This window comes from Leuciscus leuciscus, assembly GCF_965113295.1.
Source record: "Leuciscus leuciscus genome assembly, chromosome: 8".
Lineage (NCBI taxonomy): Eukaryota > Metazoa > Chordata > Actinopteri > Cypriniformes > Leuciscidae > Leuciscus > Leuciscus leuciscus.
Window position 1 is genome coordinate 37,544,808 of NC_138732.1, and position 17,906 is coordinate 37,562,713.

General features: G+C 39.9%; 1 protein-coding gene across 2 annotated transcripts in view; it reads right to left on the reverse strand.

Moving 5' to 3' along the window:
• frmpd3 (FERM and PDZ domain containing 3) overlaps window positions 1-17,906 on the reverse strand; it is a 153,967-nt gene that overhangs the window by 11,498 nt on the left and 124,563 nt on the right. The window contains exons 3-7 of one of the 2 annotated variants that reach the window (XM_082178257.1): window positions 5,909-6,018; window positions 5,426-5,580; window positions 3,767-3,869; window positions 3,554-3,599; window positions 2,355-2,459 (exon numbers count right to left, since the gene is read on the reverse strand). In XM_082178257.1, the coding sequence (XP_082034383.1) occupies window positions 2,355-2,459; window positions 3,554-3,599; window positions 3,767-3,869; window positions 5,426-5,580; window positions 5,909-5,949 (450 nt within the window). In that variant the 5' untranslated portion in view covers window positions 5,950-6,018. Of the gene's footprint in view, window positions 1-367; window positions 515-2,354; window positions 2,460-3,553; window positions 3,600-3,766; window positions 3,870-5,425; window positions 5,581-5,908; window positions 6,019-17,906 lie in introns of those variants that run through there. The other variant, XM_082178258.1, reaches the window with a different exon arrangement.

The window sequence follows — 17,906 nt, forward strand, 5'->3', positions numbered from 1 at the left end:
AAAATGCCACTTTAAACAACAAATACAGAATGGAAACAAATAAGCAAGCATCAATTTGGCATGTCATTTGGGACCATGTTATGACATGTGGTGAAGTGAGCAGGTTGGCTAACTCTGTTTCATACATTCAGCACAATCCCAATCAATTGCTCGTTAGCTACGGCGTGAGATGATGTGATATGAATAATAAGTCCCACGTTGGCATTTGTCTTTAAGCCTAACCCCCTTAATAAAACGTTTACACTGCTTATGTACTCTGTGCTGACAGGCGAGTTTTAATGAAGAAAGCCCTGCTGGCCCCTGCTGATCACACAAGATGGATTGACATGATTAGAGGAGGCTCAGGTGAGGGTGGTTTGCTCTTTACCGATTTTGGCCCTCTAGGCCTGATCAGCAAGTTTCTTCTTCCAGGAGAGCTGCACACCCCTCCCATCGGTCCGCTTTATTAAATTGGTGCGACCAGCACCCAAGGGTGTAGTGTTGACTCTTCCTTGCTCACAAGGCAGATATCAAACTGTATGGGACATAATCCATGGACATTGACATTAACATGGGTGCTATCGACCCATGTTCACCAAGAGGAGATGGCAGCTGTAGTGCTAATGAAAAGCTACGAATGAATGAATGTCTAGTAACAACATTAAAGGTTATGGGGAGGCTGAGTCTTTCTCTAGATGCAATGCAACCTTATTCTATTAGTTTAGTAGGCTGGAATTGTTAAAAGGAAGCTGACACTAATTTCCTCCACGTAACTCTGTTACCCTAAACATCTCAATCGGAACCAGAGGGAATTGACCTATCGGTGAGCCCTGCCCCCCTTAGTTACTGTTGCTAACTCGGACAAACAAACAGTTGCTAACTGTTTTACAATGACAGCCGTCAGTGTGAAAACTTTGTCGCAAGGTGTTTTTGATACATTTTGGACACAGAAGGACCACTTCTCGTCAAGGAGCATTCAAGCGGGACTCAAATATGCTATGGAGGGATATATACATTTTTTTTAAATTAAATGTTGGATAACAAGATTAATTTTGAAGCAAGGGTTTACAGATCACAATGCAAGCTGGAGAAGCCTCATGTTACGGTCCTCACGGTCGCAGATGACAACATCCATGATCAACACTGTTCATGTAGGGTAAGATTAAATTAATTTACATTTAATCAGTTTAATATAGAGAGGCACTGAATTGTAGACCTTTGTTTATGTGTTTTTGACCTATACTGTACATTACATGAGAACAGTTAGCTATTTAGGTTTGTACGTTAGCATGGACTCACTAACTTCAATTTTAACCTTAGGGAATCAGGTTACTGCGCCCACATCATTGATGTTATAAATAAACTGGGCTTCAGTCGTATTGCACAGATAATTGGTCCGTTCACGCAAATCTGATCACACTTTTGAAACATGCTGGTGAACGCGCGCACAGTACAGGGATTCAATACATGAATACACATGCCCATCCTCTCAGGATACCTGGAATCAGTGTTACAAGTACCCCAGGCACATAGTTTTACCATTTTTGTTGCATAAACCCCATCAAACCGATGAGCTTCGGATCTTCCAATGTTTCTCCATGGCGCTGAAACCTAAAGATGTCCGAGTTCCAGTCTCCGTGAAAATGATACTCAACTGCCATTGGCTCATCTCCGTTTGAGGGGATGGGCTTACCGATAGGTCAATTATTCAAAGCACCTGCTGTTAGAATTTTTATTCAATGTTGCATTTGTGTTCAAGACAGTCTACTGTAAATTCAAAGAAATCTCAGCACGCAAACTAGGATGCATCTGTCAAAATCTGCCCGACTGACATCTTTGCAAATCTACCCTACGAATATGAAAAAGAGAAAAACTAGAGCCCTTTCATTCCAACCAAACCATGCGTAGCCAATTCCAAGCCCTGTGTTTTCATGTATGTACTTTAATATAGTCTTGAAGATGAAATCACAGAAGAAGTGAACGTTTCGAATTTATTCTTTTAGCTTTTCGAAATGGAGGACCACATCTAGATTAAGGAAGCACAATAGCGAGGGATTTCCGCATTGCCCCTCTGGGTAATAAACCTGCAGTCTGATGAAATGAGATGAGATGTGGAGGGAATCGCACTTCAGTATTTAAACTCTGAAATGACAGCCATGTCACTCTCAAAAGGAGACACTAGGGATGGACACATTCACTTTGCCTTTGGAAATAATAACAATTATATTCATAAACAGACCATGAACAGTCATGTCACAAAATACCTTGAGACCATTCGACAAACTCAATCCAGGTCTCATTTCAGCACATAAGGAAAGCTGTGTTAGCACAGATGTGACTGGGGTGTGATGTGAGCAAGAGGCAGCAGCACATACTGAGTCTGGGTCGCTGATGGACACTTGCTCAGAAAAGCGCACTTTGGGGGGATTGGTTCGCAGACGAGCTTTCTTGGCTGCACTTATGAAGGCAGACTTAGGTGACTAAGGAAAGACAAAGGGAGGGTGGGAAGAAAGAAAGAAATAGACAGGAAAACTGAAGTTATTTAGAGTTAAAAGCTTTAAACATAACAAAAATAGTCTTATATATTTACTTGAAAAGAGTTGTGTAAGATGTAAAATTTGTTTTCTGGTATAATAATCCCCATTGGAAAATAATTTTTCTTTTCTTTTTTTCTATTTCTTTTTTTACGCATTTTTGGAATGCTTAAAACTAGACAAAAAATTGCAATTGGGATAAGAAAAACCTAATTCAAGATATATTATCTACAAACATGTCTTAATCTTTTCAAGTAAAAAAACAAAACAAAAAACATGTGTACTTAAGACATTTTTTACTGGAAAACAAGACAAAAATGAATACAATTATTTCTAGGAGTGTATATTTGAAATCTTTGAATACATTTTGGTAATTCACTTAGACTGCTAAAGCCCATATTCAGGCCTTCAATGCAACAAACACATCATGTGTTTCTTTGACCCCAAAAAAGCATTAGAAATGGCTTCACACAAGGGCAATTTTATCATTGATTAATTTGCATAGAATATCTAATGTGTTTACTGTATATGCTGATTATTCTGTTTTAATATCATGGCCTGGTTGTACCACTGGAGCTGTATACACAAAGGATCAGTTTTTTCTTGTCAACAGCTGAGGATTTGATTCGGCTCCGCAAGCTCAGTAGCAAACAGGTCAAAGTTGAAATTGTTTAAACTTTTAGACGCTGCTACAGCGCTCGACCTGCATGCATTGTGGCAGCATGGTTAATGCTGTGGCTTGGTACTTTGCTCCACTGAGCTCAAGGCATTGGGGAATGTTGACACAAATCATATGGGCCTTAAAAGAGACATTTCACATTTTCACTACTGAGCTTTAGTCTCAATGCACTAATTATATAAGAATATAACTTTGGCACAAAGCAAATGGTGTGTTTTTGTACACAAAGCTACACCTACATTTTAAATTCCAGTACAAATTTACAGACAATATTGAAATTGGCATAGTAGTTTGACAATGGCACTGAAAGGGACTGATTTAATGTAATTTTGATCGGAGAAGACATAATGTCCTTAACTACCTGTTGTGGTTGCAGCACAGTGAGAACAATCGAATCCTTGCACCGCCTGCAGAAGAAAAATACATTTTGGCTAGAGAGCTGCAGAATGTAAAAAGAGTGTCTTATCTGAAATGAATTCTCTTATCTGATGGAGACACATGGAATAGAATTATATTAAGCACAGTCATGCGTCCAGACAAGGCCCTTCCCTCTGGTGACAGTAAAGGGTGTTACCTTACAAGGTCTATGACTTTCTCCCGGGGCGCGTCGCTCACGAGTTCCTGGTTGATGGCTAGGATCTGATCTCCGGGGTAAAGCTTGCCACTTGATGGTCCGTCTGTAAATGAGACACGTTAGAAACTTGTGTTGTACTTAGTGCCCCTATTGTGGGTTGATTAGTTAAAGTGCCCCTATTGTGCATATTACCTCTCATGTATTATATAATACTAGCTGTTTGTGAATGTAAAAGGTCTGCAAAGTGTTAAAGATCAAAGTGCACAACAAATAAAGTTATTATTTCCCAAAAGAAAGAATTGATTCTAAACTGCCAAAATGAGTCAGCAATTCCAGTTTTACTTCCTGTTACAAACCTATGGTACAATCAAACAAATTTGCACAATGTCAGTCCAGTTGGCTGCTCGCGAACAACATATACATTGACCCGCCCTCAAACACTGTAGTTGAAGCTGAGGTCTAGAAGAGTTTGATTCATGTTGTCAACATGCCGAAAAGATGCTGTTTTCAGCGCTGTGGATCCACTTTACATGCACTTCATAAGGATAACTCATGCTGGAATTGATATGTTAAAACCGACTCTATTGTTTGTATCAAGTACTGAGGAAGCCTCCAGAGATGAAATTCAGATATGGTATTAGGCGATTCGTTTCCGACACGCTCTAAGCGGTAGACCAATCACAACAGACAGGGCCATCTGACCAATCAGAGCAGAGTAGACCAATCACAACAGACTGGGCCATCTGACCTATCAGAGCAGAGTAGACCAATCACACCAGACTGGGCCATCTGACCAATCAGAGCAGAGTAGACCAATCACAACAGACTGGGCCATCTGACCAATCAGAGCAGAGAAGACCAATCACAACAGACTGGGCCATCTGACCTATCAGAGCAGAGTAGACCAATCACACCAGACTGCGCCATCTGACCAATCAGAGCAGAGTAGACCAATCACAACAGACTGGGCCATCTGACCAATCAGAGCAGAGAAGACCAATCACAACAGACTGGGTCATCTGATCAATCAGAGCAGAGTAGACCAATAACAACAGACTGGGCCATCTGACCAATCAGAGCAGAGTAGACCAATCACAACAGACTGGGCCATCTGACCAATCAGAGCAGAGAAGACCAATCACAACAGACTGGGCCGTCTGACCAATCAGAGCAGAGTAGCTTTCAGTAAGGAGGTGTTTAGAGAGATCTTTGAATTAACCGTTTCCAGACTCTTTGAGAAATGAGGTGATGTGCAATGTACATTATGAGGAAAATTAAATTAAATCTTGGATGCATGTTGGAGACTCCAAAACAAAATTAAGAACCTTTAAAATAGCATAATAAGGGCACTTTAAAACCCCTGACATTCTTGATTTCTGCTTCTCTTGTCTTAAAATATATGTTGATATATCACAAAATCATATTAGTCACACTTCTTTCCTAAGGCAGTTGTAATAACCTACAGTGGATTTTCACACTTATCTTATCAAGGCATCAAATAGAAAAATAATCATACACCTCAAGTATCTGAATTCCCATTTGATTAAAGTCATCTAAAATCTGAACAACTCAAAAGCCTTTAAAAAGAGATGAAGCTGATTGGCTGGCACAGCAGAGCTAGGGGACAACAGACATCTGGCCCACAGAGACATGTCTTACCCGATGAGACAGAGCGAACAACGACAGGCCGTTCGCTGCCGGCAATGAAACCAAAGCCGTGGCTCGGATGGCGTTGGATGCAGACCTGTCGAGCTGAGCCAGGAGTCAGGCTACCACTGTCCATGCCATCCTGACTGTCCTCTAACATCACAGAGCTGAGAAACAAGACAACAGAGTGCTCCAGTATCCATGAAGTGAATCTCATTTTAGAGTGACACAAATGGTAAACATGCTTTTTATTGTCCAATATTTGCATAACTACCCCAGCACAAGGACCGGCAATTGCATTTATACAGAGTGTTTTCTCAGTATCTCACATAACAGCTGGTCAATAATAAAAACATCAATGCTTTGTGCCATTTTTTTGATTCAGTGTTGAGTAGATGAGGTCATTTCCTCGCTGCGTGTGTGGAGATAAGGCAATGCCTCTTTTATGATGCCCGTTGTTCTCATTTGACATAAGAGGATTATTAATGACTGCACCTGTCATATTCCTCTGTGTGCCCATCCTGGACCCGGGCCATCCCCTGAAAGGACAGAACCGGACTGGGTGAACCGCTTCAGGAGGCTGGCTCTGTTTTGTACACATTCACCTGGGAGGACAAAGATGAGAGAAGATGAGTTATAATTGATAAGTTCTTAGCAAGTTGGAGTTCGTATCATGCATTTTTTTTTTTTTTTTTTTTACTTATTTATGATTCACACATTTTCCCCCTTCATATAGGCACAACAACACACAACAACAACTGCTTCCACTTGCCTACCCATAACATGCATCTTTGACAATTATGCATAGATTGCTAGAACAAATCTAATACAAAATAAGGATGTTTGGTTTGTCTGGGTTTTAGTTTAGTGAATCTATCATAATACTTTGGATCCATTTGCTAATCTCAACATAAAAACTTGGGCAAAATGAAAAGCAGCATACTGATACTTCTTGAATATAATCATGATTCCTGTATTTTAGATCAGGACCAGAGCATGTATCAGTTCTCTGCTTACTCTCACATCGCCAACATTCAGGAGAGTCCTTTAAAACCAAGTCTGAAAAACCTGCTAGGAGTCCAATAATAGGGATTTGATATTTTAAATTGTCATAATCCAAGAATTTTGGTCCAGTCTACATCACTAAACGCAACATTCAAATCTCTGTGGTACACTTCTTTTATAAATTAAATTTTGCCCCAAAAAAAAGTGTTATCATTTAGTTATAATTAGTTGATGACTTTTTTCCACTCTTTTTTCTCTGACCATTACAATTAAACAGGCTACATTAAATGATGATAAGCTCACACAATGAATGGCTTTAATATTTAATGGGATATTGATACAAATTAACTCTTTTATTTTAAAGGATCAAAGACTTCTAGTATTTTAGACTTTCTAAATGGTAAAATTCGAATTTTTCTGGAGGGGTAAATTATTATCCAATGACAAATAACCAACCAACTATAAAGCAGCCATTTCTGATAACATTTAATTAGCCGTTTAGCATAGAATCCACAGAATGTCATCGGTATGTAGGTTTCCAGAGTTTACACCAATTTGTACTGCAAAATTAATTACTTCTCTGTTTCATCCTCTGTATGTGTGCCATCTTAGTTAATAATACACATGTAACTGTTATTGTACATTGCTAGCAATGCATGAGTCTCTCTGTTAAAGTCATGGCTTATGTAAAATACTTGATTAGTAAACAATATTCAAAGCCCTTATGGACTACTCTAAGATACATTATGCAAAAAGCATTTAAATCTCTTAGAGCCAGTGTGAACCTGCACATCACTCAAGGCCACACAGATAGAGGCTGAAAAAAGAGATTTCAGCCAAGACTCCTTTTCTTCTGTGCAGTGGATTTATTTGGAGTGTGAAAGAAAGAGACAAAGGAAGTAAAATATTGCAGGCCAGGCTGAGATTGCTGACGTCTGGCGGTGAATATGTCACAACAAAGTGACAATCTTCAGTCATCAAGTGCCTCCCGGCAGTTTCTGAAGGTCACGGCTACTTCGGCTTGTTTATTCACCCCAGACTCTTTCTAGCACTTTCTTCTCTCTGTATGTTTAAAACACTTCGGGCTGCTGTGGAAATCTGTATTTGAGGCAGCAGTAACCTTAACATCACCCAGCATGATGACTCATATGCTGGAGGGGAACTGCACTCAGGATGGGACGGGGAGTGTCACGAGGGCTTACTTTCCATCAGGTGAATGCCGTGATACACGTGAATGCGTGTAAAGACCTCTGTCCAGTATGGATGTATGAGAGATGTGGACCTTCACCAAGAAGCATAGCATCCTCCGGTCATCATCAGCACAGTCCCAGCAATGATTCACTGGGCAATGGAGTCATGAGTTGAGCAAAGTTTACAACTTAACCACTAACACTAAAGTACTATGAACAATAGTATTAGTGATGCTTGTCTTTGTACTATTCTGTATATACAATAAGTATGCATATTTTATTATTTCATGTATGGTACACTTATGCATAAAAATCATATTTGGCCTAGAAACTTGACAGAGTATAATGTTATTGCTCAGAGGTTAATAATTCATTTGTCTTCACTAGTTTAAACTGAGTGTCACAGTGCTGTGTTGTAAACGCACATGAACACGAAGATGAAGGGAAACAGGCAGTCTTTAGTAAATCCACAGGTATATCCACAAACAGAGAACAGCAATCCAACACATCTTAACCATAGACGAGAAGAGACAGCAAAGAACAGAAACAAAGGAACTTAAGTACACCAGGAAACAAGGATAACCTAGCCTATTTCCTAGCACACCGTCACTGGACTCTTGAGCAGTGGAGACGTGTTCTCTGGAGTGACGAATCACGCTTCTCTGTCTGGCAATCCGATGGACGAGTCTGGGTTTGGCGGTTGCCAGGAGAACGGGACTTGCCTGACTGCATTGTGCCAAGTGTAGAGTTTGGTGGAGGGGGGATTATGGTGTGGGGTTGTTTTTCAGGGGTTGGGCTTGGCCCTTTAGTTCCAGTGAAAGGAACTCTTAATGCTTCTGTATATCAAGACATTTTGGACAATTTCATGCTCCCAACTTTGTGGAAAGTGTTTGGGGATGTTCCTGTTCCAGCATGACTGCGCACCAGTGCACGAAGCAAGGTCCATAAAGACATGGATGAGCAAGTTTGGTGTGGAGGAACTTGACTGGCCTGCACAGAGTCCTGAACTCAACCTGATAGAACAGCTTTGGGATGAATTAGAGTGGAGACTGAGCGCCAAACCTTCTCGTCCAACATCATTGTCTGACCTCACAAATGCGCTTCTAGAAGAATGGTCAAAAATTCCGATAAACACACTCCTCAAACCTTGTGGAAAACCTTCCCAGAAGAGTGAAACCTGTTATAGCTGAAAAGGGTGGGCCAACTCCATATTAAACCCTACGGATTAAGAATGGGATGTCATTTAAGTTCATGTGCATGTTAAGGCAGACGTCCCAAAACTTTTGACTGATACCCCTTTTCCACCAAGGCAGAGCTGGTGCTGGTTCGGAGCCAGAGCCTAGTTTCAAATCGGTTCTTTGTTTTTCCACCGCCAAAGCACCAGCTCCGAACCAGTAAAACTGGTTCTTAAGTAGCACCAAATCATTGCAGGGTCTAGAACGGAGCCAAGAAAGAACCGCTTGCGTCAGAGGCTGAGGGCGGGGTTACCGTGGCCAACAAGACTGAAGAGAAACTTGTGACCGCCATTTTTAAATAGCAGCTAGTCGAGCTAATAGCAGCTCGATTATAATATCCGTCTATGTAAGTTACGGCGAGCTGCACGAACGCGTTGGATTCGCCGTGTTTGGATGCCGATTTATTTTCGCAAACCCATGAGCATCCATAGTAACGCAACGTCTATTATTGTTGATGCCTTGTTCGAGATGCATCGGAGCAGCGTGGACCGATCAGAGCTGCGGGAGTGTTTGGAGATCATACGACTCCTTGTGCTTTTTGATCGCTTTCGCAGTGCTTTGATTTCATGTGCTGATCGTTCTGCGAGAAGCCGATGCATCTCGAACAAGTCTGGTGTGTTTGTGTTTGGCGCTGCCGCGCTAGCGTTGCTGGGCAACATGATACGTATGCAGTGACGTAAGATATAGCTCTGTTGTGGCTCTCTGGCCGGTGGAAACGCAAACCGGTTCGTCAGTCGAACCAACTCCGAACTGGCAATAGCTCTAGCTCTGAACCAGCACCCGGTTCTTGTTGGTGGAAAAGGGGTAATATAGTGTAGTAGATGGTCCTTTCTGTTTCCTTTTGTGCAGTTTTTGCAGACAAACACATCGACACCACTTTTTTCATTCTTGAAGTGAATGTTTTGCCTGTACTGTGATTAGATTTCGCAGTGTGTGAGGCACATAGCGCTTCATCCATAGCGTGTGCTCACAGAGCGCACGAATACTCCTCTTGCACTTGAACAAATACACATAAAAGTATGTCAAGATAGCCGTCTTGGTGAGTATCACAGTAAACACAGTTGGTTAAATCGGCTCTTAATTTAATCTCATTTTTATAAAGTTATATATATGTATTATCATATATATTTTATTCACATATAGTTTCTGTCCTATGGGATGGGCTATGGTAAGTTTCAAATTTAGGAAGCGCACAATTATATTATTATATTAATGCTAATAAATCAACATGGTTTATAAGGATTTTGGTATTACACAGATTAAAGGGGCACAAGACTTTAAGGTTACACTTTATTTTAAGGTGACGTTACATTGTACTTACTTAAATAAGTACTGAGTAATATTAATTAACTACATGTACTTACTATAAAGTTACAGTTAGGTTTTGGTGTAGGGTTAGTTACTTGTAATCATGCATAATTTATCGTTATTACTATAGTAAGTACATGTATGTTTAACAGTCACCTTAAAATAAAGTGTTACCGACTTAAAAAAAAAAAGAAGTAAATATTGACATATGTATTATCAGAGGTTGCAGACACTTGTTTGCTGACAGGTTTAGGTTGACTGATACAGTATTCTGGTAAATAATGGTAATTTAGAGAACATCAGTTCTAATTTGGTTATATAATACTGTAATGACATTGGTGAGACGACCCAAAAGAGCTGGTGTCATTATCCGTTAATCAAATCTATTCTTCTGCTACATGTACACAGACAAGTCACAGATACACAAAACAAGACAAAAGGACCAAGAAGAGAGGACACACATGCATACAAAACAATGTTACAGCATTGGGCCAACCTTTTCAGCAATGGAGACAGAGTAATACTGTCAAGAAATGCATCCCAAGGGCATGACTAGCTGAAGTGTTGCCATGGATACAGCAGAATTGAGCTGATGAAAAGTGAGGTGTCTGACCGCAACAAATGATGGCTCCACTCAACCCTGCCATCACTGAGACCACACACACACACACACACACCATCTTCACCACTCTCATAGTCATCCTCCCAGTGTCTGCATGCCACTGCTGGGTTCAACAGTTTTTGCATTCAGAGGGCCAAAAAAGTGTGAAGCGGTTCATGTCTTCCTGTGTCTATATGACAGGAAAACAATGTTTTGTCATTAAAGTTGTCAGCAGAAACCTGGGGGCCTCATTTATAAAATGTGCGTATGCATACACAGATGTGAACTTATAGTGTGTGTACGCTAAATCCACACCGTCTTTGACATGGGCAAGTTCTCAGCGCCACATCAGGGTCTGAGCAAACGTACACACTTTTCCTTGTGGCAGAGAGTCTGAGAACTGCAGGAATTTGGAGATCTAAGCAATTCTTGCAAGTCACCATTTTCAACCCAGACAGCAACATAGTGTCGGCCCAGATCTGACCCACATCATGTACATGTGGATTCCACATGACCCACATCATGTACATGTGGATTCCACATGACCCACATCATGTACATGTGGGCCGGATCTGGGCCGACACTATGTTGCTGTCTGGGAAGTAAAGCATTTGGACATTAACTGGTGATCTTTTATATGTTAATGACATTAATCAGGCGGTGTTTACAAGGCAGAGATCTGAAACCATTCAGCTGCGCACAATTTCAAGATCATTTATAGATTTCACATCTGGAAGGAAGGTTGCATCTTTGGCCATTGCATCCCATCTTTTTGTTTTTCTATTCATAGCACAATAATATTGACTGTATGTATTGTGATCTGATCTGATAATATGCTAATTAAATCTGCTTTAGAAATTATTGCAATGTTGTAAACATTCAGCCCCAAAACATTTTAAATGTAACAGGCTTAGCACAAAAACATGTTTTCCAGAGAATGTCATGAGTTAATGAATTAATTTTTGAATAATGTGTGTGTGTCTCCTTTTACTGGGCATTTGTGGTATGTTTCTCTTTAACATGGCATCTAATTTACCCATGCTGATGCAGTTTTAACCCAATAGAGGTCATGCTTACTACAAAAGATCATGATTCAACTGTCTAGAGGCAACATTTTAAGCCCATCTGCTACTTGGAATAGTCCCACTTCAAGTAGTATAACTGAATTATTCCCACTATCTACTATTTATCATTTTAAAATAGATTTTCAATAGGAGCTCAAGCAGAGCCCTAAGGCAGGTCCCCACTTCTCTTTCAGTTTGTGAGTTTCAAAATGTGGCTGCAATGGCCGACAACCCGAATGTGAAACTAGTACATTTGGGTGAATATTTAAAAATCATGCAGTCATGCCCAGATTGTATCTCTGTGGCTCTGTAAGCGATCTATGAATTCTGCAATGCATTTTGAGCATGTGTTATTGACATACAGTAACATCTGTTAAGCTTTCTTGTCCCCTCATCATAAGCATCAGTGCTTACAAAAACACAATAAGCATCTGCTGGCTTCATTAAGGTCCTGTGGCCCTCTCTGACCCTCTCTGACTCTTTAAACAAGATCAATTTTCTGTTTAATGCTTCAATGTGCTGTCATTGTCATTGCTGGGATTTCTATCAACTCTGGGTGATGTGCTACAGTTTTTTTGTTTGTTTTTTACAATTGCTATAACACATTTCTCAATTTCTCAATATTGGCTTCTTGATTTCAAGAGAAAGTCAAATTGTGCTTTTAGATACTAGAAGATTACTAACAAGTTGACAGTTACTAAAAGCATTTTCCACAAAGACTAAAAAACAGTTGTTGTATGATTATTAATTATAATTATTACTGTGTATTGGTAGGGCAAACTATTGCACATACTTAGAATTAGTAAACATACCTCGAACTGCGATATTACATTGCTATTGCATGCCATATTCTTTATGCACACATTAAAAATAAACTAAAAACTTGCTTCTGAATACTGAATATTGTTTTATACATCAGTGTATCAACACAGTAACTGAACAGTGACTTCCCATTGGTCTTAGCAACATGAAAAACAAAACTGTTATTGATTTTTTTAAAATAAATAATATCTTTACAGCCACGGACAGGTGGTGCAGCCGGTGGGACCGCGGAGTACAGGCCAAGGGAGACAGTGTGTAATACAGCTGTTTGTTAATGTAAAATGTCTGCAAAGTTTCAAAAATCAAAGTGCACAATAAATAAAGTTTTGAACTGCTGAAACGAGTCATCAGCAATTTCAGTCTTACTTCTTGTTAAAAATCTATGTAGGTTTGTAACACATTTGCAATAACATCTACTTTGACCCTCAAACACTGCAGTTCTAGCTGAGACCTGAAGAGTCTGGTTCATTTTGTTCATGTTGAGAAGACGCTGTTTTCTTTGCTGCAATAGCAAATCCACTTTGCTTGTACTTTTTAAAGGATGAGGACTCGTGCTGGAATTTCAGAGCTGAAATTCATTTCAGATATGGTATTCGGTGTTTGGTTTCCAACACACGCTGTACGCGGTAGAACAGTCACGAAAGACTGGGCTGTCTGACCAATCAGAGCAGAGTAGACCAATCACAGCAGACTGGGCCATCTGACCAATCAGAGCAGAGTAGACCAATCATAACAGACTGGGCCATCTGACCAATCAGAGCAGAGTAGACCAATCATAACAGACTGGGCCATCTGACCAATCAGAGCAGAGTAGACCAATCACAACAGACTGGGCTGTCTGACCTATCAGAGCAGAGTAACCAATCACAACAGACTGGGCCGTCTGACCTATCAGAGCAGAGTAACCAATCACAGCCGACTGGGCCATCTGACCAATCAGAGAAGAGTAGACCAATCACAACAGACTGGGCCATCTGACCAATCAGAGCAAAGTAGACAAATCACATCAGATAAAGGTGGGATTTAGAGAGACTGAACTCTTTATTAAAACGCTTCAGACACTGTGAGAAAGGAGGTGATGCTGCAATGTATATTATGAGAAAATTTTATTATTTATTAACCCTATTGTAGGAGACTCCAAAACAAAATGAGTAACCTTTAAAATAGCATAATAGGGACATCATTTCTTTTGGTTTTTTGAACTTTGAACTGATCTAGCTTCGGTACTCTTGGTAACTCTTAAGACTAGTGTAAGGTTCTAGTGTAATATATTACTTGTGATGTTCCTTGTGAGTGTAAGATAAAAGCTTTCGGTAAATGACTAAATGAAATGTTTATACCTGAGATTTGCCAATGGATTGCTCATTGGACATGCCTGTGATTGGTAATAATGTTCTAACCACTGCAATGTGTGTGTGTGTGTGTGTGTGTGTGTGTGTGTGTGTGTGTGTGTGTGTGTGTGTGTGTGTGTGTGTGTGTGTGTGTGTGTAGATAGAAACCTTTGACACAACTTTAGACCTAATTGGAATGATGTAATCAACACTTTTCATGATAAGTGAATAGTAATGTTGATTATTGCAATTTTTATTATTTTTTTTATTAACTGTGCAGTCCTGGTTAATTTTCTGGTCGATTTGCTGGCAGATTATATAATTTGTGATTTGAGAGCGGTGAATGGTAGTTGTCTGCTACATTCATATCTCAGATGCAGATTACATTACAACAAGGAAGGGTTGCTATTCATTTAACATGTATGCATTATTCGTTCATCAATGCTGCCCTACTGTGAACTTACTTCAGCTCAAAGCCTTACAGCTGTATTGTGACATTAAGAGACAGAAGTTTGGAAAGGCAACAACAGCAGTGATGTTCATCTTTAAAAGCAGCACGCTCACAGTGGCCTAAACTTACAGCTGCTTCCCAATACAAAAGATAAGTGCTTCCAGTGAGTCAACATGTTAATTAGTGTTTTGCTGGTGAATATTACTGCAGGATGTAATTTTTAATAATGGTGGATGGTGAATAATGGAAAGGATTTTAGGTTGGGCAAGAAATACACTCCATATTTTAGTTTAATGTAAACAAGCAGAGATGATGTGAAAGCTGATGTTTTTATCATGCAATTCAAATTTCACTACAAATCACTCTTCACACATCTCTCTTGTATGATCGGATTAGTATCGGATGTGCTCAAAAATCAGATTTGGACTGACAGTCTGACAAATGCTTTAAAGTCTCTAGTGACAAGCTGATGAATTAAGTGTGTTTGAGTAAGGAGACACAAAATGTGCCAAACTCAACCTCGGTTGGTCACCAAAACACTAAAGGACCCAACCAGAGACTCAATGTATTTCCTACTCAAAGTGATCCACATGTTAGTAAGATTGCAGTGGGTCTAAAGAGTAAATCAATCTCTGTCTAAAAGCAAGATTATAATGTCTGCAGAGGTATTGTGCGTTACACAGATATTGTATTTCATAAAGCAGCAAAAAAAAGGAATAGTGAAAGATTTATCTCAGGGTCAAATGGATTGTAATGCTTAAAATAAATTGCTGGCAGCATCTGGGAACAACCCTGTCTCCTTTAAGCAGCGTACATGATGTAGAAGAATATTCACCAACCCCTGACAGAGCATCTTTCCAAGCGGAATAGAGAGATTAGAGGTTATGCAGCCTCTTTTTATGAATATAACAGGATTTAAGGATTTTTTTCTGGCACAATATATAAATAATGTCAGGCTATCCTATGTGTGCAAACCACACAGATCGTTTATTAAAGCTCAATACAATATTTATTTCAATAGATTAATTCTGGGCATGCAGTTTGAGGTCAAAGTACCTATAATAGGACAGTTATTACATGCTAAATGTCCACATTTCACCATTCAGGCAATTCACAAAGGCTAAAAATACCACAAAACACATTAAATATCATGTTGTATTCATGTTATATTCATTTTGGAAGTAAAATGGGTTATGAATGCAGTTCCATGTTTACTATGAAGTTTAGTGAAGATTTGATCTTTATTCTAAAGTAAGCAGGCAAGATTGTTAGTGTTCCTTGTAGAGCTTAGTCAACATTTCTTCAAAACATAACCCTGAAATAAGACATTCAAACCAATATAACAAAACCACCCAGAAACACGGACAGTTTCTTGCTTTAGGCTGTGTTTTTCATCATTAACTGTACAATTTTAACAGCCCTGCTGAACAGACATTATACACACTGGACATGAAAACTCTACTGCTCCATTCAACCACCACTATAAGTCTAACAAGTGTGCTGTTTTGCAACCTATTTGTTCATTTGGTTGTGTTCCAAAGTCCTAGTCAAGACGACCAAAGCAACTTATAGTGCAAAATCCAAACTAACGAAACAGACAATTAACAGTTAGATAGGCAATGACTTTCCAGACAACAAATGCTTCCCAAAACACATTAGCATGATGGACTGTGCATTTGTCAAAGAGAATGAGGGTTTCATCTGGAACAAACAGACTAGATGTGGGCGGCAAGGGGAAATGAAGAATGAGACACTGTAAAGTGCTGAGGGTGGGTCGAGATGTGAGTGATGGATATTTGCACAGATCACATCAACACAGGCAGATGAGAGTGGAAAGTTTCCTTCAGCAAAAGCTCTCACACAGGGAGCCATTGGCCCTCATAATAATAAGGTAAGTTGCCGCCTATAACGTTATGTGGGCTGAGAGTGACTTTGAAGCAGGTCTCTGGATGGGACATTTCTCTGTCACCCGTCAGAGGAGCTCCACAGGTTTCTCCTGTCAGTGTCTCTTGCTCGTGACTGGCATGCTTTGACTAAGAAAGGGAGAATACAGTTTACACACTGACTGAGCTATGAAGTGACAAAGTGAGTCAAAGTTGAAGTCATTAGTGTAACAGTCCAGGAAGGCTTCAGTCTGTTTTTTTTTCTTCTTACTGACAGGAAACAATATGTGTGGATTGGGAACACACCTCAACATGGCTCCCTATCAATCTACTCGGCACAAATGACTGCACCTACAGCGATGCCTTGTTAAAAATTGCCTAGTTTGTAGATGAGACATCACGCTGAGTGCTCTCATAAGCAACAGTAATTAATCCATTTATGGTATGATGATATATATTACCATCTTCAGAGATTTAGCTATATTGTGTAAATCCCGGTATGTAAATATATAGCACTATTGAGTGATGAAATGCATTAGTGAGAATATAAAGAGCGGACGTGCTTGATGTTAAAAGAGATAAAAGCGCAATATATCCTGAAAATGAACCTTCTGCGCACAGAATGCCTTTCTCAGAATTTGGGACGTGCACGATGTTAAAAGGTGTTATTAAGCACAATAAGCAGTGAAAAAGAACTCAATGCGGTGTATGTGCTGACTGACACACAGCTGAAGCTCCTGCACAGAAAGCCACGTGTCGCGCATGAGGTCACGAATTCAGTTCTCTTTCACGTCTTATTGCGCTGGAATGGTCGAATACACATGCAATTACGTCAAAATGGCCATCGTGTGGAGTATTAACGTAAACACAGCTGGTTATGTCTCAAGTGAAAGTAAACAGTTGAGTTTAAACCGTATGTGTATCAGAATAATGGATCTGTGCGTTTTTGCTCTTAAAGTGACAGCAGCCTAATAAACCTGCTGCTCTGTGTCATTAATTGCTTCCTTTTTCTTATTTTTAGATAAAATAAGTAAGGAATAATTGACGACAGGCCGTTGAATTATTAGAAAAATAATGCACACCCGAGGTGGTAATGCGGTCACGACGCGAAGCGGAGTGGCCGTTACACCTCGGGTGTGCATTATTTTTCTAATAATTCAACGGCCTGAAGTCAATTATTCCGCTTATACTACAGTTACCACACCTCGAAACATTGTTCAGATTATGTATTTCAAGACGTTTGTAAAGTTTTTGTCATTAAAACGCTCTTGTATGAAGGACTAATTTCTTACGCATCTAATCCCATGCCTCCGTTGCTAATTCCAAAACGTCATTTCAGAGTTAGTAACGGAGGTTTGAGCCGCTGATAGCAGACTAATGCTGAGTTAGGGTTAGGGTTAGGTAGAGTTAGTAACGGAGGTTTGAGCCGCTGATAGCAGACTAATGCTGAGTTAGGGTTAGGGTTAGGTAGAGTTAGTAACGGAGGTTTGAGCCGCTGATAGCAGACTAATGCTGAGTTAGGGTTAGGGTTAGGTAGAGTTAGTAACGGAGGTTTGAGCCGCTGATAGCAGACTAATGCTGAGTTAGGGTTAGGGTTAGGTAG